The 23,614-nt window shown below is 39.3% G+C and overlaps 1 protein-coding gene across 9 annotated transcripts; it reads right to left on the minus strand.

Annotated features, from left to right (window-relative positions):
* Positions 1-109: 109 nt before the first annotated feature.
* NEK3 (NIMA related kinase 3) lies at positions 110-23,593 on the minus strand. Of its 9 annotated transcripts, XM_057533158.1 has the most exons (18): positions 23,544-23,577; positions 22,869-22,952; positions 20,622-20,791; positions 19,732-19,811; positions 19,037-19,130; positions 18,538-18,635; positions 17,200-17,283; positions 16,325-16,392; positions 16,148-16,234; positions 14,064-14,118; positions 11,096-11,296; positions 10,480-10,552; positions 8,670-8,716; positions 6,456-6,558; positions 5,476-5,595; positions 5,080-5,214; positions 2,974-3,100; positions 110-2,541 (listed from the first exon to the last, which is right to left on the minus strand). In XM_057533158.1, the coding sequence occupies exons 5-18, from the start codon at positions 19,077-19,079 to the stop codon at positions 2,460-2,462; spliced, it is 1,323 nt and encodes a 440-aa protein (XP_057389141.1). In that variant the 5' UTR covers positions 19,080-19,130; positions 19,732-19,811; positions 20,622-20,791; positions 22,869-22,952; positions 23,544-23,577; the 3' UTR covers positions 110-2,459. The 9 variants fall into 9 exon arrangements, with proteins under 9 accessions (XP_057389141.1, XP_057389135.1, XP_057389136.1 ...); XM_057533152.1 differs by lacking the exon at positions 19,732-19,811; XM_057533153.1 differs by lacking the exons at positions 19,732-19,811; positions 22,869-22,952 and having other exon boundaries at positions 23,544-23,593.
* Between the last annotated feature and the right edge of the window lie 21 nt (positions 23,594-23,614).

Consider the following 23,614-nt stretch of genomic DNA (forward strand, 5'->3'; position numbering starts at 1 on the left):
CTTTCCTCTTCTTCTCCCCAATTAGCTCAATTAGTATCCACAGATAATGCTTTTTGCTGGAATAGACAAAGTTAAACATTGAGTCTGTCCATGAAAAATTAATCAATAGTCAATCTAAGAAAGAAATGGAGAATTTTATTTGAGCCAACCTGAGGATTATAACCCAGGGGACAGTCTTTCAGAAAGCTCTGAGGATTGTTCCACCCAAAGCACAATTACATAAGTTTTCAAGACAAAAGGTTATATTGTACACCAAAGTAACATACTGACAGTTTACACAGTCCAGCAAGGTGAGTAGTGGGTCATCGTGACCCCTTACAGGATTAAGAAAGAAATGTTATCCCCTGAGGAGTTACCTTGCTGACACCAAGAGAAAATTGTTGTTGGGGGGGAGGGGTTGTTTTTTTGTGGTTTTTGGTGAACAGACATTTCTGTGTCTTCTAAGGGGATCTAGCTAATGTATAATGCACATGCACAATGAACACTAAAAAGGGGTAGTGGTAGAAACCGACAGAGAGAAAATGTTGTTTAAAAAATTTTCTTGTCCTGTCTTAAAAATAATTTTATTTCATCAAACCTCTTTTTTTAATCTTTTTTTTAAAGCTGTAAGTGCTGAAAAACCTTATTCGTGTAAGTAAGTAAATGGAATTGGAAGTTTTGTTAAAAGTGACCCTCAATTCTTGCCTAGTTGTACGTCAAGAATTATATAGTAATCTATCACTAAAATTGGTTTCTAATCATCCATTAGAGTCTCTTGAAATTCTGTTATAAGCAAAACCCTGCAAACCATCTGACTTTCAGAAGGATTTGTCATCCCATCAAGATTCATTCAATCTCTCAGTAACTATACATAGTTTCAAGTTCCCTGTGTTGGTTGGTTTGGAAATGTTTCCACCCCGGGGCAGTGCTAAGATTTGAGATGTCTAAGAGGTATCAAATACAGTATTTATGGAAGCCAAGTACCTGGCAATATCCTCTCCACTTGAGAATAGGCTGGATTTAGTGACTCAGAGTGACTAGAACATGGAAATGTAAAATTAGGAACTTACAGCAGAGACCCCGGCAGACACTGCCTGAGCCAAGAGATCAAGGTTAACAACAGCAGTAACGTCGTGAGGAGACGGCACACCCCTGACAGGATGTATTGGGAAGGGCACTTCGCGTCTGTGGTGTTCAAACACTCATGCTCAGTCCCATCATGAGGAAAACATCAGACAATCCCAAATTGAGGGACATTTTACCAAACATCTAACCAGTACGCCTCAAAAATGTCAGGGTTCTGAAAACTAAGGGAAGATGGAGAGACTCAGAGACCAGAGGAGACTAAGGATGACCAAATGTTTTGAGTATAAATAATGGGGGATGGGAGCGGGGGTGCTGAAGGCTATAACACAGTTTTTGTATGTTAAGATTTTTTTAAAAATGTTTAACTCTTTAAAAGACGTATGTAGTCCACATTTCAGCAGATCTTTATTAATGATCCTACTGTCGTCTCACAACTATTTCCCCCTTTTGTTTATTTGAGCATTATTCCCTATACCAGGCCAGGCTTATGCTGTTCCCACACTTGCCCCTGTGGGATCCCCTGCGAAGAGCCAGTTTCTTTAGTAAAATAGTCTCCCTTCACTAAAGCATCACAGCATGAAATGACAGGCCTCGGCACATGTGGGTCATGGTGACCCAGACGTGTTGGGGTCCTGCCTACCATTAGTTCCACAACACTGGTTTCTGCTACTTCCTGTACGGACTTCTCACCTTTGGCCCCATTCCTTTCTCATATACAGGACCACCAACTTCTGACCAGTTCTGTAGCTCACCCCACTCCTCCCATGGCTGATCCTCCGACCTGGGCTCTTTTGTGCATTCTGTGAGGGGCTGTATTTAAGGACAGCTGGTAGTTGGTGATCACTGAAGATGATTGATCACTACCCAGAAATAGGCCTTACTGAAAAAATCACACACATTATTATGTTATAATTAAATATATTTAGATCCTCAAACCTTTAGGAGATATAAAAAGAGCTACATAGTAATAAGCATAAATCATAACAATGCAAATAATAACATTAAGGGCTGCCGTGATGGTCTAAGGTCAGCATCCCTATGAGGTAGGCATTGTTATCCTCATTTTGTAGTTGAGGAAATTCGGGCTCAAAGAGGCTAAGTCATTTCTCACAGTCACACAAGCAGTAGGTGGTAGCATTCAATTTCTGTTCTGACCACAAAGCCCAAACCTCATACCCATTCTGCTATGCCTTCTCCTCTGAATTCAAAAACTCATAAGAGTTGTAGATTTTTTATACCTTATCATACTAACCAGGAATAATTTTAAATATTCAGTTTCCCTCTCTTCACTCTGTTTCTAAAGGAAAATACACATCCCGTGAGTTAAGTATTATCCAAATATCAATTCTTCATGTTAAACATCTCAGTGTGACTAAGGAACATCTCCTTGGGCGTTATCCATCAGACGCTCCTCGCCAGCCAGCTCGCTGTTTCAGCTCTGATACCCAGTCAGAACTGTCATCTTCCTCAAAGTCCCTGTGAAAAAACAATCTGGATATTAAGCCTCCATTTCAGGAGCACAGTTAATATTTGTTGATGGGTTCAAAGCAGTACACCACCGTAACAAGACCGACATTTTTGAAAACTGAGCTCCATAAGGCAACTGAACAGAGGAAAAAAAAATGGTTAGTCTTCCAAAGGATCACTTCTTTCACTGTTTCTACAACTTTTTCAATATAAAAATCTGGTATATTAAAAAATAAGTCCAAGCTAAATGATTATAAACACATGGCTCAGTCAGGAATTCTGTGATAATACCATAACACATTACCCATGCCAGACAAAAGATCAAGATATAAGTATTCATTAATGATGGAAAGTAATATAAGCAGCTCCTACTAAACCAGAAATGATTGAAGTACAATTTAAAGGACACGCACGCACACGCTATCTGCGTATATCACTTACGTATCCTCCTCATCCAGTCCAGGTTCGAGTCTCTCTGGATCCAAAATGACAGAATCATGACTTCCATCAACATCGTCTGATGCTTCTGTTTCCTCATACAGGGGGCCTTTCAAGAACCCTTCTGCACCTTCAGAGGAATATTAACAGAAATTATGCCAAGTTAAGCAGTTTTTACTTATTTCGTTCATGTTGCACTAAATTCCTCCAAAGGCTTGTGGGCTAATTGAGGGCAATGCCATGCTCTGTATTTTTCTGTAGTGTCTCCCTGCATTACCCAGCATGATTCTGGCATAAAACAGGCCCAGTAAGCACCAGTATGGGTATTAAATTTTTAAACAGCACTTTCTTCAAAACAAAAACTCAGAAAATTATAATTAAAACCCTCAAATATATGAACCCATATTAAAGCATTAAAAGTTGTCTTTGGACAGCTGGATAACAGTTAATTTTCTCTCCTTTGAGCTCTCGCCTCCCCCTAAGTTTTCCCAATGGAGGGGAATAAAATTAGGGAATTAAGACCAAATGCATGTTTTTAAATTTTTTTCCAGATAGTAATTACTTTCAGATTTTTGCTTACAAAACAATAACCTAACATAAAAATGTGGGTTCAATCTTTATAAAAATCCTTTCACAATAGAGCTATGATATATTTTTTCAAACAGTGACTTTCCTGAAATGACAACATCTTCATCAATGGACCAGAAATAAAATCCAGGATCTATAATTGCTAAAACAAAAGTCATAATCATTAACCTTCCTTAGCACCTGCCTCCCAATGCACCCACCTCTCCTAGGGACCCATAACTGTCTGCACACAGCTCTATCAGACACGTGGTACACAGCTCTACAATGCTCTGCTTGTGTGTTGGCCTCCCAAATAACCAACTCTTTCAAGGAAGGAATTATGTTTTATTCTTTTTTTTTTAAATCTTAACCTAGTATATGTTAGGCACTCAATAAATACTGATCAAATCAACAAATACACTAAATCTGCTACAATACATACAGTCAAGGCTTGCCACACCATGACATGCTCTCCTTGGCATAATTTATCTTAGATCTTTTTTTCAAAATTGACTTTTTTTTTTTTTTTATTTTTATTTATTTATGGCTGTGTTGGGTCTTCGTTTCTGTGCGAGGGCTTTCTCTAGTTGTGGCAAGCGGGGGCCGCTCTTCATCGCGGTGCGCGGGCCTCTCACAATCGCGGCCTCTCTTGTTGCGGAGCACAGGCTCCAGACGCACAGGCTCAGCAATTGTGGCTCACGGGCCTAGTCGCTCCGTGGCATGTGGGATCTTCCCAGACCAGGGCTCGAACCCGTGTCCTCTGCATTAGCAGGCAGATTCTCAACCACTGCACCACCAGGGAAGCCCTATCTTAGATCTTAAACCAAGCAAGATGGCTTTAGTAACTGAATTATCAAAATTAAACACACGTGCACTCACACATACACACCCTTAATGCAGTCCTTTGGCCCAGATTCCTAAGGATAGTATCTTAAAAGATTATGTTGTATACTTCTAGTGAAAATGTCTGTAGAAACGATAAAAAAAAGTCAAATCCTAATTGTTCATCTTTTGTTGTGTGTTCTATTCAATATGACAGAATCCAAGTACAGAGCCAAAGAAATCTTGAAGTTCCTCAGCGTTTACTAGGATAAAGTCTGAGCTACAGAGTCCCTAAAGCAGGGGTGTATTTGCACGGTAAAAACGGGCCACACTTCAAAGTGATCAAATGATTATTAAAATAAGCAAACAAATGGGCAAACAGAAGGAATGAAGCTCTATGGGAAATTTTAATTATGGCTTCAGACTGGCTAGAAAAGATTCAAGAAAACCTAAAACTACAATGCTATTAAATATTTCATAGCTTTAAGATCAAAGGGTTTCTGGGAGGAGGGAACAGGGAGTTATTATCTAATGGATACAGAGTTTCCATTTTGGAAGAAGGAATGTGGTGATGACTGCACAATGTGAATGTACTTAATGCTCCTGAACTGTACACTTAAAAATGGTTAAAATGGTATATTTTATGTTATGTATATTTTACCACAATTTTTTCCAAAAAAATCAAAGGGTTTCCACAGTTATGTAACAGACATGAATCACCTGGTCTATATATTGTGTATGTTTGAAATGCCAAGCTGAGGTCAGCATTCTTAAGAATGTTCAACAAGGTCTCAGGAGTCTCTTTGAGCCACTGCTTACGGGTATTATTTTCACTGTACTTTATTACAGAACCACCTAGTTGGGAAAAGATAAAAAATTAGTCCCAAATAAAAAAGATTTTCAGCATATATCTTCAGATCATATTTCAAGCAAAGCTAATTATATTTAACTCTCTACCCAGATCTATTTCACTTGCCTGTATGAGCAGCACTCTGATGTGTGATAACCAAATATCCTTCACAGAGTGACATTAAAAAAAAAAAGAAAAAACTCTGGCTCATTGAACAACTATTAGAGAATGTTCCATAATAAAATAATAGAATTCAATCTACTAACCTCTATCGTCCTCTGCCGTTAAAGTGGAGGTGAGTAAGGATGCATTTTCCAAAGCTGTAAGAGCTGTACTGGATACATTTCTCTCCCACTGTCGCCTGAGAGGACCTGGTGAACTGGCTTTTGAAGGGTAAAGAAGAACTGCTGAGCTTATTCTTTTATTTATTCATCTATATGCACACAAGTATTTCTCTAAAAGAGAAGTATTCTTTTCTCTTTCAAACTCAGATCTAACAACACTCTTTCAAGTCTAAGCAGTAAAGGGAATGAAAAAGAAATCCAAATGAAAAGGTAAAGCTAATCATTAAAGTGAAATTTTTAAAATACTATGTATAGGGGCTTCCCTGGTGGCTCCGTGCTTAGGAATCCGCCTGCCAATGCAGGGGACACGGGTTCGAGCCCTGGTCCGGCAAGATTCCACATGCCACGGAGCGACTGGGCCCGTGAGCCACAATTACTGAGCCTGCGCTCTAGAGCCCACGAGCCACAACTACTGAGCCCGCGTGCCTAGAGCCCGTGCTCCGCAACAGGAGAGGCCACAACAATGAGAAGCCCACACACCACAATGAAGAGTAGCCCCCGCTCGCCGCAACTAGAGAAAGCCCACGTGCAGCAACGAAGACCCAATGTAGCCAAAAATAAATAAATAAATTTTTTTTTTTAAATGCTATGTATATACTCACATATTACACAATGTACAAGAATTAAAGGCCCAAGAGGACTTAGGTAGACACTGTGTGCCAGGATTTTTAAGGCGGAGAGCACAACAAATACTATTTTTTCTGAAGCCTCTTATTAATAAACACGATTTTCTCTTTTTTTATAGGTAAATAAAATATTCCTGTAACACTACTGGATAAGCAAACACAAATCTGCCTATCTACTTGCTTATGAAGCCTACGACCTAGTAAGGTGGAAACTGGTATTCCTTGTATATTCCCCAGTTCTCCACTTATACAATGATGAGAATTTGAATAACTTACCTTTCTCTTCTCTATTTACTCCCCTCAGTGCACTTTCAACCGAATTTTTATTAATGCTTTCTAAGTCAGTGTGGCTGCACTTTCCACCTGGGTCTTCCCTTTGCTTTAAAAGAAATTAAAAATAAAGATTAAGTAATGCTTGAATTGCTGCAAAAAAAGGTAAACAAGTAGGCAAAGACAGCTATTTTAACTTTAAATATAGATGGATTAAACATTAATAACCACAGAACCCCATACATCCATGTAAATTAATAGCCATATAATCATATATATGTGTATATTAAAAACCATATATATGCACATACATATGTATAAATATATGTATATTAATAGTCATATACCTTAATAGCCATTAATATCAGTCATTGCAAATGTGAAGAGGATATAAAAAAATGACAGAGATATTTGAGAGGTCTTTATAGAGGAAATGAGCAATGAAAACTTTCTGGACTTTTCATGCTGGAAATATCAAAATGAAATATTTTATAAAGTTACCATACAGACGGTCCTCGAATTACGATGGTTCAACTTATGATTTTTCGACTTTATGATGGTGTGAAAGTGATACACATTCAGCAGAAACTGTATTTCAAATTTTGAATGTTGCTCTTTTTCCCAGGCTAGTGATATGCCATATGATACCCTCTCGTGATGCTGTGTAGTGGCAGAGAGCCGGAGCTCCCACTTAGCCACGTGATCACAAGAGTAAACAGCCGATACACTTACAACTATTCTGTACACAGGCAACCACTGATTTTCACTTTGAGTTCAGTATTGAATACACTATATGAGATATTCAACACTTTATTATAAAATAAGCTCTGTGTTAGATGATTTTGCCAAACTGGAGGCTAATGGGAATGTTCTGAGCACATGTAAGGTGGGCTGGGCTAAGCTAGGATGTTTGGTAGGTTAGGTGCATTAAATGCATTTTCAACTGGGGGGATGGGATTTCTATGTCTTGACTGTGGTGCTGGTTATATGACTGTATAAAATTACCAAAATTCATCAAACTGCATGCTAAAAATGAGTAAATTTTACGGCATATAAATTAGGCCTCAATAAAGCTGGAAATAAACAGATATTACTAACAGATATTACTATGCAAAGAAAAAAGTACAGGGGCAGAATATATTCCATTTGTAGCAACATAATGGGGAATGGTGTTATTTATTTACAACCTAAGGTTCATTCAAAAAATTTACAAGTTTAATTACTAGTACATTCCATAAACAGAATCATTTGTTGTTACTACATCTTTCCCTTTGGGAGTTAAAAGGTTGATTAAAATGATGAAGAAAGAAAAAAATTATCAATAGGACACCAGTTACCGGGTTGGGTGTGGCAAAACTGGGAAGTGGATTTGCTGTTACTATTTATGACTTAACTGCAGCTATCATGTAAAAGGGCACAGCTGCCTGGAGCCAAATGAGACAAACGGGACCTTGAATGCCAGGCTGAAAAATGTCCACTCAATTCGTGGGCTTAATGGGGAGGCACTAAAAGTTTTCGAACAGAAAAATGTCAAGACCAAAATAGTGATCTACATATTATTTAGCCATAAAAAGGAAGGAAATTCTGATACAGGCTATACCATGGATGAACCTTGAAAATATTAAGCTAAGCGGAAGAAGCCAGACATAAAGGGACAAATATTGTGTGATTCCACTTACTTGAAATATCTAGAATAGGCAAATTCATAGAGCAAATTCAGAAAGCAGAATAGAGGTTACCAGGGGCTGAGGTGGAAGGGAGAGTGGGGAGGAATGAGTAGTTATTGTTTAATGGGTTTCTGTTTGGGGTGATGAAAAAGTATTGTGAATGTAATTAATGCCATTAAATTCTTACAATTCGGCTTAAAAATTGCTGAAGTGATAAATTGTATGTTTTATATATATATATTGTACCACACACACAAAACCAACCAAGAGCCAGGCTAAAACAAGACTTTCATGCCTATAAGCAGGGCTAAGTTCGCTCACATCTATATTGAAACCACTTGTCATCAATAATTAGAAATGAAAAAACAAATACATGCTGACCTAAAGTGGCTCGGCTGGCAGTACAGAGAACAGTGCCAGTTAATTCACAGGCCCAAAGTTGAAAAACTCCTGAACCCAGGGACCAGGCAACAGTCTTCCAAATATCTCCCAGCACCTTATGATGCCAGGTACCCAGTAGACAGTTTTAGAAATTTAACTTTAAAGCACTTACCACTGTGCTTGCTTCATTTTCCAAAGCTATCCTGATTCTGCTGGGGTCTGCTCAAAGAGAAAAGAGAAGGTAGAGAGAAAACACATAAAGGCTTCTAATATGATTTGCACAGAACTTGAGTGACAAAGACAAATGAAGTTTTTAAAGTCAAAGAACAAAAGCACTAGCCCATATAGTGATATCAAGCTTTAATTGCCTAATAATACACCTCAGCTGTTAAAAGAGATTATTTCTGCTGTTTTATTCTAATGTTAACATCTGCAAGTTAAGACATCTCTATTCACTTATGCCAACCCATTTAGGCACCAGGAGGTAAGACGCTCTGTATACTCGGAAGGTCATTATCACGTTTAGCATAAGCTGGCTACCCAGTCTGCTTTTCCTGACAGCTATTACAGCAGGTGGAATAGGTATCCCTCTCAAGAAATCAGCTACTTATTCCCTGATGAGGGGCCAGCAGCAGTCAAGGAGGCAGGATGGCTCCTGCCTGATTTTCTGCTGCCAGAGCCTGGGGTCCGTGTTTCTCATTCATTCAGCATTTTAAACAATTGCTACTGAGCATCTGTGATGACGACACTGAGGATACAACAGTGAGCAAATGAGACACGGTCCCTGCCCTCACACAGCTTTCACTGTTCTGGTCTCACTGTCTACACACTAGATGGAGACACCACCAGACACGTGCTCCCGATGTGATGGCTCCTCCCCACTGGCTTACTCCTCTTTTTTTTAGAAATTGTAAAACTACACTTTCCTATCTTGAAACTACACTGTCTTGAAACTGTTCTTAGACTGCTTTTGTTGTTGTTGCTCAGCATTCTAAAACTAATTTCCCACTACCCTGGGATGTGAACAGAAGCTACGAAACAGTACCTAAAATAAAATCAACACTCAAACTGCTGAAGCAAAGGTAACTGACTACCTCTTAAGTAACGGAAAAAAATGCTGAATTGTAAGACTGAAGGGTTTATATCACTAAAAGGGTTTACATTTTTACAAAAGTAACATTTAAAATTTAACTTCAAGGAAACAGTATAGTTTAGAAATGTTTCTTTTGAAACTAACATGACATTGTAAATCAACCATACTTCAACAAAAAATAAATTTAAAAAAAATAGAAATGTTTCTTTTGTAGTATATAACACTAAGATAACAGGCACTAAATAATGGAGGTTTTACAACATCCCCGTACAGTGGATGACCTTCTACACGTCTTAATTCTTCTCTCTTATCCTGGTCATTGTTGGATTTCTTCAGATGAAAGATGTGAGTCATTGATGACAAATGAAAAGCAACAAAAAGAGCTTTGAAAAAATTGAGATGACAACTTCCAAAGAGACAATAAATTACATTTGAAATTTGCTCAGGATTGACTACAGATGTATGGAAATTTTGTGTACCTATTATGTGGACGGTTCCAACTTTTAAAAAGACTCCATTTAAAAATTTTGTTTATAAGATGGTTCTTAGGGATACAATTTCCTATATTATATTTTTATGGTTAGATTCCTAGGTGAGACCACAGAAGCCTTCTACCTGATCCATAACAAACTAGAGTAAATATGGTTCTAAAAATGAAACAGAGAACAATCTTTACATCTCTAAAATCTCCAAACTAGGTTTTTTTTGATTCCTGGAAAACTAAATGTATATGATTCAGTATAGAATTATGCCTGAAGGAATAAGAAGCAAATTTTGATTTGAGGAGTATCTCTGGAAATCATCTCTAATAACTTGAAAATTGTATTTTTCCTTTTTGTTATACTGTATTTTAAAAGAACACAAAAAATAAGCTTTTCAAAATTCTTACCCTTTTTTCTTGGTGTACTATGCATAGATTTTTTGGTTTCTTCTAATACCTGTTCACCATATTCTGTGATGATCTGCAAGTTTAAAGCAGAGAATTTAAAGATGTGAAAGATGCTTTTCTTTAGATACTGCCATAACATCATTTAATTATCAATGTTCTTCCCTGCAGTAATAAAGTTGAAAAGTAGAAATGCCATTTAAAAGAGCCATGTAGGGACTTCCCTGGTGGTCCAGTGGTTAAGACTCCATGCTTCCACTGCAGTGGGCAAGGGTTCGATCCCTGGTCAGGGAACTAAGATCTCACGTGCCGCAAGGCACGGCCAGAAAAATAAATAAATAAATAATAAATAAATAAAAGATCCACGTAATTGAAACAAACAGACATTTATACACATCCAAAAAGATCTGGAAGGATAATGCAAACAATATCCATGATTATATTTGCGGAATAGCATCGTGGAAAGAAGAAGAGGAGGGAAAGGACGTTACCACTTTTTACTTATTTTATACATGTCTGCATTATTTGAATTTTTACAGACATGTATAACATGTAATTGTGTTTAGAAGATAACAAACACTGGGAAAGCTGTTCACAGTCAATCTCACATGTACCATACCTCTGGGGGTAAGCACTTCTGGATGAACCGAGCTAAAGAGCCTCTGGAGAGAAGAGTTGTAGCTGAAGGGCGATATGAGGGATTCTTTTTAAACATCTGCTTGATCAGTTGCTGAAGCTCATAGGAATAATGGGATGGCAGTGGGCTCACGGACCCCTGACAAATTTTGAGGATAAGACTTTTCCAACTATTTGCCTGAAACTAAAAAGCAAAACTGAACTGTAAAAGCAGACACAAGGAAAGAGAACAGAAATAAGTAAATACCAGCTGAACTGAATTTATATGAATTATTTTAATTTTAGAAATTCTTCTCCCTAAAGATGTTAAGGTGCTGTTCTGTAATCTTTTTTTTTTTTTTTACTAATCATACTTTTTTTTCTTTGTATTTTCAAAAAAATTATTTTATTGAAGTACAGTTGATTTACACTGTGTTAATTTCTGCTGTATGGCAAAGTGATTCAGTTATACATCTATATATATTCTTTTTCATATTCTTTTCCATTATGGTTTAATCACAGGTTGTTGAATATAGTTCCCTGTGCTATACAGTAGGACCTTGTTGTTTATCCAAATAGTTTGCATCTGCTAGTTCCAAACTCCCACCCCACCTCCCAACCCGGTACTATTCTAAAATCTTATGGTTGTTCAGGAGAAAGGTAAACATAAATAGTAAGAGATGTTCCCATCTGGAGGAAGTCTTACCATCAGTGCCTGTTTTGGGTACTTTATTACTCAAATCAACATTTTCACAGATACACATTTTTAATATATTTTAAAAACCAAAGTAATACATACATATGGCTTTTTAAAAAGTCAGATGATATTAAGGCTTATAATAAGTGCAATGTTTCTTTGCTTCTCTCCTCCTCAAAAATCCCCAGGCCTGCTCCCTGACAAAACGCACTTTAGACTTTTCCTATTTTAAACTTCTGCTGCAAAATCCTTTTTACCTTTCATGTCATCAAAGTAGTTATCACCGTTTGACAAGTAATAGAGTGGGATATAAAATGTCATACCAGAATAACATTTAAAGTTTTCATTGTATAATAAACATACTGCGGGGGCTTCCCTGGTGGCGCAGTGGTTAAGAATCTACCTGCCAATGCAGGGGACACGGGTTCGAGCCCTGGTCTGGGAAGATCCCACATGCCGCGGAGCAACTAGGCCCGTGCGCCACAACTACTGAGCCTGTGCTCTAGAGCCCACGAGCCACAGCTACGGAAGCCCGCATGCCTAGAGCCCGTGCTCTGCAACGGGAGAAGCCACCGCAATCAGAAGCCCGCACACCGCAATGAAGAGTAGCCCCTGCTCACCGCAACTAGAGAAAGCCTGTGCGCAGCAATGAGGACCCAATGCAGCCAAAAATAAATAAATAAATAAATTTATAAAACATAAAATAATAAACATACTGCAATTAACATTAGGTGTCAGCCTCAGTAATACTTAATATAAGAACATGATGACATTCTGCCTTGGAGGTGCATTACCCTATTAATACATACAAGTGAAGATATGAAAAAGGAAAAATCAACATGTAATAAAGGAAAAAGCATATAACAAAGGAAGAATTCAGGTAATGAAAAATAAGACTGAATCTGCTTTGCCTCAGGCTTTCTAACCATTATATTGAGTTTCTGCGTTTCCTAAAGGTTTGAGAACTAGTTTCGCCTTTTTAAAGCAGACAACAGAGCAGACAGTGCCAAATATTCAGGGCACTGTACTCCTTACTACTTATTCTTGCTAGAAAAAATAAGAACATGTATATGTATAACTGATTCACTTTGTTATAAAGCAGAAACTAACACACCACTGTAAAGCAATTATACTCCAATAAAGATGTTTAAAAAAAAAAAAGTGCACACCTTCCATTTGAGTTACTTTCATTTAGTGGTGAGGAAGGAAAGAAGGATGTTCTTAATTATTCACTCTCATGAGCTCTACATGTTCTCAAGCGTCTCTGTGAAAATGCTTGCTAGAGCCAAGTTCAAATCTGCGCCCAAAGAACAGAATTTATTTCTATGCAAAGCTAACACTTAATAGGGATCAGCTCTAATTATTAATTCTGTGTAATAAACAACTGCTAAACAAGCAGGGCAAGTGATTTAACCTCTTTTTATGTTAAATTATTTTTAAAATATCTTTAAAAAATATATAATATAGAGCAAAGTCTATTTTCTCATGATATTTCAGTTAGAGAAGAAATTGGAAGAAGTGAAATCTAACTGATAACAAGGTAAGTATAAACATGGTGCAGCCACTCTGGAAAACAGTTTGGCAGTTCCGCAAAAAGCCAAACATGCAGTTACCATGTGACCCAGCAATTCCATTCCTATGTGTGTACCCCAAAAATTGGAAACAGGGATTCTAATAGATACTTGTACACCCATGTTCACAGCAGCGTTACTCACAATAACCAAAAGGTGGAAACAACCCAAATGTCCATCAGCAGATGGATGGATAAACAAAATGTGGTATAAACATAGAATGGAATATTATTAAGTCATAAAAAGGAATGAAATTCAGACACAAGCTAAAACATGGATGAACCTTGAAAACATTATGCTATGAGAAATAAGCCAGACACAAAAGGAAAAATATGGTATAATTTCACTTATACAAAATAACTAGAATATGCAAAGTCACAAAGATAGAAAGGGAGGGAGGGAGGGAAGGAGGGAGGGAGGGAGGGAGGGAAGGGGGGATGGAGGGGGGAGGGAAGGAGGGAGGGAGGGAAGGAAGGAGAGAGGCAAGCTAAATATAGAACTATAAATACTAAATCATGGAAATTTCCTATTAGTATATACTACAAAAGTAGCTCAAAGCAAAGATGATAGCAACTAGAAACATGAAAATCTTATAATGAATTCATCCTAAGGAAGCAAACCACCAATTGAAATCTGGCACATTACTTAGGACTTAGCCGGATACAACCAGAGGCTGCCTTTCCCATTTTGCACGCCATACTTACTGGATGCTTAAGGGTACAGAGTTCATAGAGAATGCATCCCAAGGACCAGATGTCACTGGAAGCATAAGGAAGCAATGTAATGATGAGTGGGTTATGAGTTATCATATGAAAATATGTATATGTTGTAATACAGAAAATTAAAAATTATTCTACCTTTAATAAGAACAGACATTGCAGGTACTTCTTAGCTATTGAAATAAAATATACAGCAATTTTGGTCTAACACTTAGATACTTAATAACAGTAATGTTCACAATAAAACTGACTGCTCCCCAACCCCTGCCCCTCCAAATCCGGGTTGTTCGGGTATCAGTTCAGTAGTATCAATACTTGGTGCAAGAGGAATATCCACGGACTCAGATTATCATAGTTGGAAGAAGGGCTTTAGAAGTCATCCAGTGCAGCTTCCACCCAGACTGCCTGCACAACACCTGGCCTTTGGTCACACATCCTGATGCACAGCTCTCTGTGCCCCCAGTGGCTGGCTCTAAGGGACAGCGTTCTTATTCTTCCACAAAAGAGCTCTTCAAAGCTCAGCAAAGAGTTCTACAGTTTGCCCTATACGCCCATCCTTCTTCAAACTAAGCACCTCCACTTTCCTCCAGAATTCTCACCATCTAGTTGTCATCCCCCAGACTTTTTCTAGATGATATTCTTTTCATTTTAACTAAGGTTTTGTTTTGTTTTGTTTTTATCAACTATTTCCCCCAACTTTTAATTTTCTAAAGTTTGAAACCTACAGGAAAGTTGTAAATGCCCACATGCTCCTTCCTAGGTTTCTCAGCCATTAGCATTTGCCACGTTTGCCTGCTTTTCCTCTCTTCCTTCTAGATCTGAACCTCTTGAAAGAAAGGCTGCAGACATCAAACACTTCACCCCTAAACACATCAACATGTATCTCCTAAGAGCAAGGACACTCTCCTTCATGAACACAACACCATTATCACATCCAAGAAATTTAACCTTAATTCAATACTATTATCTAATATTTTGTCCAAACTTAGATTTCCCCAGTTGTCCCAGGAAGTCCCTTCATAGCTGTTTTGTCTCCAATTCAGTCAATTTTACTCTTAAAGGAGTCTATTTATTACGGATTATCATATCCTTTTCAGAAAACAACTTGGCAGATGGTAACAAGAACCTGTGGGTGTTTCTATTTCTAGGAATTCATGCCAAGAATGTGATAGACAACAACGACATATTTATGCACAAAAGGCATGTTAATCGCAGCACTGTTTAGGATACTGAAAATTGGAAATATATCATAAGGCCAATAACAGAGGAATGTGAAATAAATTTTGGAAGACCCATGTATTAAAATATTATACAACCATTAACAATAATTATGCAGAGTTTTAATATGGGATAAAGTGAATATGATATAAAGTGAAAAAAGCAGGATACTAAATTGTATACAGAGTATATAAACAAAGGTTAGGGGAAAAAGAGAATGGATGGGGGAAAAAAACCCAAAATGTTATCAGTAGTTGTGTAAAAGTGGGTGATCACCATTTCCTTTCTTGTATATCTCTACATTTCCAATCCTTCCCCTGCCCACCCACTCCATCAATGGGCACATATTACTTATATTCAGAAAAAAATTATGCTTTAAATCATAAGGACTTCATACCATCTTCTGATAATCAATGAACCTATCAGTCAAGTGCTTATTATCTAGTCCTGTAAATGTCAACTCAATGACATAATCCAGTGGTTCCCAAATTTTGCCGCACATGGGACTCACTTAGTGATCCTGGAAAATTACTGATGCCTGCTGCCCACCCCCAGACATTTGGATTTAACTGATATGGCGACAACCTGTGCTTCAGGATTTTTAAAGTCGGGAGCAGCAAAGTTTGAGAAGCAGTATCCCCAGAAATGACTGGCCTTTCTTTCAGCATTTACATGTAGCTCCTCTCAGCTCCAATTAAAACAGTGGGAAAATTATGACTTTCATCTAGAGGCCTGGGAATTTAAATTCTACACTGCTTTCAGATATACATTTTTAAAAACCAAACTTCACCTGCAGGCTACAATGCCTGTACCAAACTGTCAGGCCTGCACCAACTACATACATCACTTACCTTTTATTGTTATAAGGCATGTTTTCCCAAATTTCTGGGGGCACATAGTAAGGTGTTCCCACATACGTACAAGCAAACGCCATGGCACTAAAACCAGAGAGAGGTACGAATGATTACAGAGCGTTTCTGAATGATGATGTTTCGATACTGTCACTACCACAGAAGGGACATACGTACCTGGAGAGAAGACGGGCAGATCCAAAGTCACCCAGTTTTACTTTTCCCTTTTGGGTGAGGAAGATATTCTGCATTGAGAAAGAAGAGCTCAGATTACATCTGCCCTCATTCAAATATAAGGCAGAGATATATGTGGAACCTAGAAAAATGGTCCAGATGAACCGGTTTGCAGGGCAGAAACAGAGACACAGATGTAGAGAACAAATGTATGGACACGAAAGGGGGGAAGTGGCGGGGTGGGGGTGGTGGTGGTGGGATGAATTGGGAGATTGGGATTGACATGTATACACTAATATGTATAAAACAGATAACGAATAAGAACCTGCTGTATAAAAAATAAATAAATAAACAAATATAAGGCAGAGAGCGCCGGCAGAAGCTGTCTTTCAAAGCCTGCTGATGATGGAGATCAAGGGTAGAGATGCTGACAGCCGAGTCCTTGAATGGAACATAAAAAGACAAGATGCCCTCTGGACAGCTGCACTTCCCTGCTTGGGAATTCAGGATGACTGATTAGAAATCTAACAGGCAAACTTCAGATTGTATCGGCAGACCCTGCTCAACTGACCGGAGAACATGTGTCCCGGTAACTCCAGGTGGCAGGCCCCGGTCTCAACCATTTTCCATCTGAGAACATGTGGTCTTAGGAAACAGTCACTAAGAGAGCTGGAACATATTAACATACACTACTAAAGAGATTTACTGACCTGTTCTCAAGTACTACCTTATTTGGCTAGCATAAATATCAATATTACATTGAGAAATATTTCTAAACTAGATAAAAATGCCCCAAAAGGAAAGAGAATAACACAGAAAAAACATGGAATGAAATAGTTTTCGATTTTTTTTTTTAGGACCAAAATGTTTCTGCTTACCTTGGACTTGATATCTCTGTGTAACACACGTTTCTTGTGTATGTGATTTACTCCAAGGCACATTTGTGTAAACCAATTAAGTATCTGTAAGGAAAAAAGCATGCATATCTGCAAGAATGCAATAACAGGTTCATGGCAACCCAAAATCCCAAAGAATCATCTTCAGGCCCTGGCTGACCTGAGTTTTACATAATATAAGTACAGAACTCCTGAAAATTACATAGTTCAACTAAGATTCAGTGTTGCCTGGAGAAATTCAGAAAAGCTGTGAATCAGTCCCATATGTGTCATCGTCTTATGTATGATCCAAATAGCAATTTATTTATTTACTTTTTTGGCCATGCCACGCGGCTTGTGGGATCTTAGTTCCCCCAGGGATTGAATCTGGGCCCTTGGCAGTGAAAGCGCGGAGTCTGAACGACTAGACTGCCAGGGAATTCCCAACAATTTATTTTAATAAAAATCCCACTATATTTCTCTTGTATTTAACCAAATAAAAATATTTCTTAAATATGCATATAAAAGTAGTTTGCCGTTTAGAAATGAATATGCTATAACTTTTTATAGTGTAATCATTACATCAGATTTTCATTCACTTCTTCAGAATATTCATATGTTAACCTTAAAAGATTTCATTATATTACCAACAATCCTTTGAAGCCAGGCTGACATGCTACAATGGAACCCATATTCTTAACAAGACAACCTCTAGATGAAAAATATTTATACTAATATACTCTCAAAACATGTTATACCATGTATCAAACTAAGCCCCGGTAAAGCTGTTTATTGAAGTATTTTCCTTAGTCAACTCATCCCAATAATATTCAATACACAACTTTCCATTAAAAAGGCAGTAAGTATTTTAAGAGACTATGCTAAACTGTAGAAGGAAAAAGACTAAGAATAGGTGATCCTGAAAAACAGAAATGCAGGCTTCATTCTTCAGATGATCTAGAAATACAAAAGAAATCCATCTGCCTTCTAAAATTTCAATACAAAAAATAAAAATTTTAAATGTCTAGTAGAAAGTATGATAAATAATACAATTTTGAAATTCTTCTAAACATGGAAGTGTTATTCCTTGATATTTTATAAACTTCACCTGTAGGTGAATATCTATTATATTATATTATTATATTATATCTATTTTACTCTCTAAAAACATCTCAGGCAGACACATCTCACTAAGCAGCGTCATGGATACAGAAATGAGTCATTTCTAACTAGTGTGTCAGGTAATCACAGACAGCAATGCTTTTATTTTAACACATACAAATTTTATGAGAAAAGTTGCTTCCAAACCTTGAGGGAAACTTATGTAAGTCGGTCTCTTACCATATCTTCAGGAAACAACTTCCCTTTCTGATGTTTAATCTTCTGCATCAGGTCCCCTCCATCACAATACTCCATCACAATATACAGATGTCCTTCAGCTAAAACAAATGTAAGACTCTTTAAGAAAGCCCCAGGGACTTCCCTGGTGGTCCCGTGGTTAAGAATCGTCCTTCCAACGCAGGGGATGGGGGTTTGATCCCTGGTCGGGGAACTAAGATCCCACATGCCGCGGGGCAACTAAGCCTGCGTGCCACAACTAGAGAGCCCGTGCACTGCAACTACTGAGCCCACGCACCACAACTAGAGAGAAGCCCACACACCGCAAGGAAGAGCCCACGTGCCGTAATGAAAGATCCTGCATGCCGCAACAAAGATCCCGCCGGCCACAACTAAGACCCGACACAGCCAAATAAATTAAAAAACAAAAAACAAAAAACAAAGCCCCAATGGCCATGAATCAAATTCAGAAATGCATGTATTGGGGGAAATTCATATTTACCTTCAAATGATTCCTTAAAGGCAACAATATTGGGATGTTTCATTTTGGCTAACAGAACAGCCTCCTTCCTAGAATTCTGTGTGTCAGAGAAAGACTAGAAGGAGATTTAAATAAGCGTAAATGTAATACTTGATACTAAAACTGATAGTAACACGATATTATAGTAGTTTGTATGATATTTCAATGCTAGACACAATTTCATAGTGCTGTACTTTGACCCAACTTGAGCTTATCAAACTCCACGAGAAAACATGTGCGGATTTTTCAACAATGGCTATTATGCATGCTTAAGCTGACCTCTTATATCTTTACAAGTATAGAATGTAAACTAGCCTTAACATCAGCCTAAGTATAACCTGACTTGGAGAGCCAGTATGCCATCAACAATAGTAGCTTCTTAAAGAAAAACTAGGGCTTTCATGTTTTTTACTGTCTGCATCACTTTATCAGCCCACTGGTTCAGATGAAAAATATATATACTCGTGTATTACAGCAGCAAGGATGGACAAAGACCATATGCAAAATAACTTTCCAAAACTGTTTATCCTCTAACTTACTCTATGAGGATAAAATCCTGAATGACTTGTCTTATAATTAAGAAACTGCAACTGATTATGTACCAGCCCAAGGGGGTTCAGACCAGCAGCGTCACCACCAGCGGGGAACTTGTTAAAAATGCAAATTCACAGGCTCACCAGGAACTACACAACCAGAAACTCAGGGGTAAGGCTCAGCAATCTGTTTTAACAAGCTCTCCAGGTGATTCTGATGCCCACTAAACGACGTCAAGATTGCAGTGGGAAAAAAAAAAATACTCTGAGAATTTTATTAAAATGTATTTTTTTTTAGTTGATCAAAACATTATTAGGCAGCCTCCATGGTATGGCTTCTTTCACCTGACAACTATGTTACACAGTGATAAATACAGTTTGACCTTGAACGAGGTTAGAGGCACTGACTGCACGCGGTTGAAATTCCAAGTACGATTCATAGCTGGCCCTCCATGTATGGAGGAACCCCTCCATTTCCTCGGTTCTGCATCCACGGATTCAACCAACTTCAGATCGCACGGCACTGTAGTATTAACTGTTGAAAAAATCTACGTGGACCCACAGCAGTCAAACCTGTGTTGTTCAAGGGTCAACTGTACAGATAAATCAGCACTTTCCTCATCTTACAGGGAAATAAAACCTATAAACTAATCCACAGAATAGGTTCCCTGATACCAAAGGTTAGCATTTTAGGTCTCAGCTCTTCACTGTATGTTGATGCTCCTTTTTTCATTAATATGGCACCTGAGTTGCATTTGGGCAGCTTCGCTACACCCTTAGGTATGCAAAATTGGAAATTATTACAAATTGTTCACATTGAGATAAACAGCAATCACCACCCAAACCTTGATTATTTTTGCTAATTACAATATCCTAAGAACCACGTAAGATATATCAAGACCTTGTAAAGCTAATGAATAAACCCATTAAATCTTTTGCACAAAGGAGCAATTCCATGTTAAGTTTCAAGAACTTGTTTTCCTATACAAATTACATGTACACTTTCAACATGAGCTAATTGCTCTAGCAGTGACCTTGGGAAGCCTTATTTCTTTCATGGCAAACATCTGATGACTGCTCTCCTGCTGAACCAAAAGGGCTCTGCCAAAGGAGCCCTCCCCGATCACTCTCAGGACCGTGTAACCGTCCATGCTGGGCACCGCACAGGGGCTCCACCCCCGCAGTCACCACCGGCTCGCCCAACCTAGATTCAAAAACAGAAGCAACTGAGAATTACTGCAACGCAGAAACAGAGACACAGACGTAGAGAACAAACATATGGACACCAAGGGGGGAAGGGGGAGGTGGGATGAACTGGGAGATTGGGATTGACATATATACACTACTATGTATAAAATAAATAACGAATGAGAACCTGCTGTATAGCACAGGGAACTCTACTTAGTGCTCTGTGGTGACTTAAATGGGAAGAAAATCCAAAAAAGAGGGGATAGATGTATACGTATAGCTGATTCACTTTGCTGTACAGCAGAAACTAACACAACACTGCAAAGCAACTATACCCCAATTAAAAAAAAAAAAAAAGATTCGCCCACAAAAAAAACAACTGAGAATTAAATTTACTTTCAAAAGGCAGAATTAATTCAAAGTAGCTCTAATCACCATGATAGGACGACTTATTCCTTTATTCATTCAACAGGTGGACACAGAGCATCCGTGCCAGGTTTTATAATCCTGAACAAATCTCTCAACATTCAGCCCCAGCCATCATGCACACTCCAAAGCAGATGGGACCACAGGCCTCAACAAATGCAGGGTGGCGAGTCTTACAGGGAGAGTCATGCTGGCCCTCGGCAGAGGTATTCTGGGGAGTTAGGAAGATGATATTTAGGCTGGAGCCTGAAGGATACATGGAAGATATCTAGGCAAAGAGGAGGGACATGATGGAGGCAGAGGGAATTGCATAGTTAAGAGCAAAAGAGATTGTTTCAGGTCAAGGACTTGAAAGAGGACTGTAAGGCTAGCAAGAGAGACTGGGAGGGACTTCCCTGGTGGCGCAGTGGTTGAGAATCCGTCTGTCAGTGCGGGGGACGCCGGTTCGGGCCCTGTTCCGGGGAGATCCCACATGCCGCAGAGCGGCTGAGCCTGTGCGCCACAACTATTGAGCCTACGCTCTAGATCCTGCAAGCCACAGCTACTGAGCCCTCGTGCCACAACTACTGAAGCCCACTTGCCCAGAGCCCACGCTCCGCAGGAGAGGCCGCCGCGGTGAGAAGCCTGCGCACCACGGCGAGGAGTGGCCCCCGCTCGCCGCAACTAGAGAAAGCATGCGCACAGCAACGAAGGCCCAACGCAGCCAAAAATAAATAAATAAAAAAAAAAAAAAAAAAAAAAAAGACAGACTGGGCCTTGTCTCAAGGTCACTGTAAGCAAAGTTCAGGTTGCTGGATTTTATCCTGGGGTAATTAACAGGCTGTCTCTGAAGGGTTTTAACCAAGAGAGCAGATTTACAGCTTAGAAAAATTACTCATGCTGGCTGCAGAGCAATGGACAAGACAGGGGAGAGGGGAGGAGGGCTGGAGCAGGACTCCTACCACAGAAAAGGCAGGAAAATGATGACACAATGGAATAGGGGGGGTGGCAAAGGGGGATGAAGAGAACGGGAAGGAACATGTAGAAAGAACTGGCAAGATTTTTGGTTACAGATTTATGGGGGACAAGTAGGGAGAAGGGAACAAGGTAGACTCAGGTTTCTGGTGTAAATTGGGCAAATACTGATACCTTTCCCTGAGAAAAAGGAAAGGCATGATGGTTGTGTGCCTGGTGTTTTTGGTTTGATTTTTCTGGCGGTGAGAGTGGGGTGGGTGGGGAAAGGCGTGGGGAAGGGAGACATGCGCTCCTTTGGGGACATGCCGAGTTGGAGGTGCCTGGGACGAAGAAGACATGTTAAGCAGAGTCCTTAAACTTCAGTCTCCCTTTTATATTTCCTGGATGAAGCAGCTCGCTGGATCTCTAAATACATCAGAAAGAATGAATATAAAGTTCCTAACACTTTACCTGGTACATAGGGGGCCCTGAATAAATGTCAGCTATTATTATTATTAAACCTTAGAAAGGTGATGCTTTTTTTTTTATTACAGAAAAAAACACTGGAATGAGTTTACTTGATTTTCACAAAACTTACTTGTAGTGTTTTATTTTCATAAAAATCACACCACAAAGATTTATGCGGTCCGGAGAGCATGGCGGGTAAAGCAAAAATCACAAACCAAAACCTACAGTTCTAGCGACCATTTGTATTCCTGTTTACCTAGACTCACCAGGAAGCTCTAGAATTTCTCCATGGAACCAAATGAGATGCATGGTCTTCAGAAACAATTCTTTTCAAGGACAGTAAGGTCTTTCTGGATATGACGTGAAACAAAAAAGTTCTTTGACGCTATTCTAACTGACCTCTGGCATTACACGATTTGACAAGAAGACCTAGTTTTCCCGTATTTTTATTCTTTTTTACTTAGGGTATTTATTCTGTGAGCAGACAGTAACTGATAAACAAGACCACTGACTTTTCTCAGCTGAAAACCACATTTGGTCCTTTCTGCCCACGTTTTCCCCTGTTACTCATTACACACCTAAGCTCATTAAAAGACCTGTATATGCTCTGAATGTGACAAAAGCGTCGCTTCGCAGGCCTATACCGATCAAAGGCTAATAAAGTGATTTGCAAATGCAAATGTAGGATGCAGCTTAGAAGGTGAGCGCGGTGACCGCACCTCGGGGGAGACCCGATCCTCACTCCCGGAGAAGCCGCTCCGCCTCGCATCCCTGCCCGCGCTGCCCTCGCGACCCCCAGGGCCGGGTCCGCGAGCGCCGGAGCGCAGGTCCCGCTCGCCCCCACCCCGCGTGGGCGCCGCCCGCCCAGTGCCCAGCGCCCAGCGCCCAGCCGCCCCCACCCTCGTTCCCCCCGAGGGTGCCTGCCCGACTAGACTACTCACCCGCTTCCCAGAGGTCCTGAGCCGGGCGCGTTTCCGGGGGGCGGGCCGGCGGGTCGTCTCTCGGGTTGCCG

This window comes from Balaenoptera acutorostrata, chromosome 18 (assembly GCF_949987535.1).
Source record: "Balaenoptera acutorostrata chromosome 18, mBalAcu1.1, whole genome shotgun sequence".
NCBI lineage: Eukaryota > Metazoa > Chordata > Mammalia > Artiodactyla > Balaenopteridae > Balaenoptera > Balaenoptera acutorostrata.

Excerpts from the sequence above, each read along its gene's own strand:
- NEK3 (XM_057533153.1), bottom strand. The coding sequence starts at position 20,738 with ATGGACGGTTACACGGTCCTGAGAGTGATCGGGGAGGGCTCCTTTGGC. Across the intron at positions 18,636-19,036 it reads CTTTAAGGAATCATTTGAAG|CTGAAGGACATCTGTATATT; the intron begins GTAAATATGAAT and ends CATTTGTTTTAG. Across the intron at positions 6,559-8,669 it reads AAAATGAAGCAAGCACAGTG|CAAAGGGAAGACCCAGGTGG; the intron begins GTAAGTGCTTTA and ends TTTCTTTTAAAG.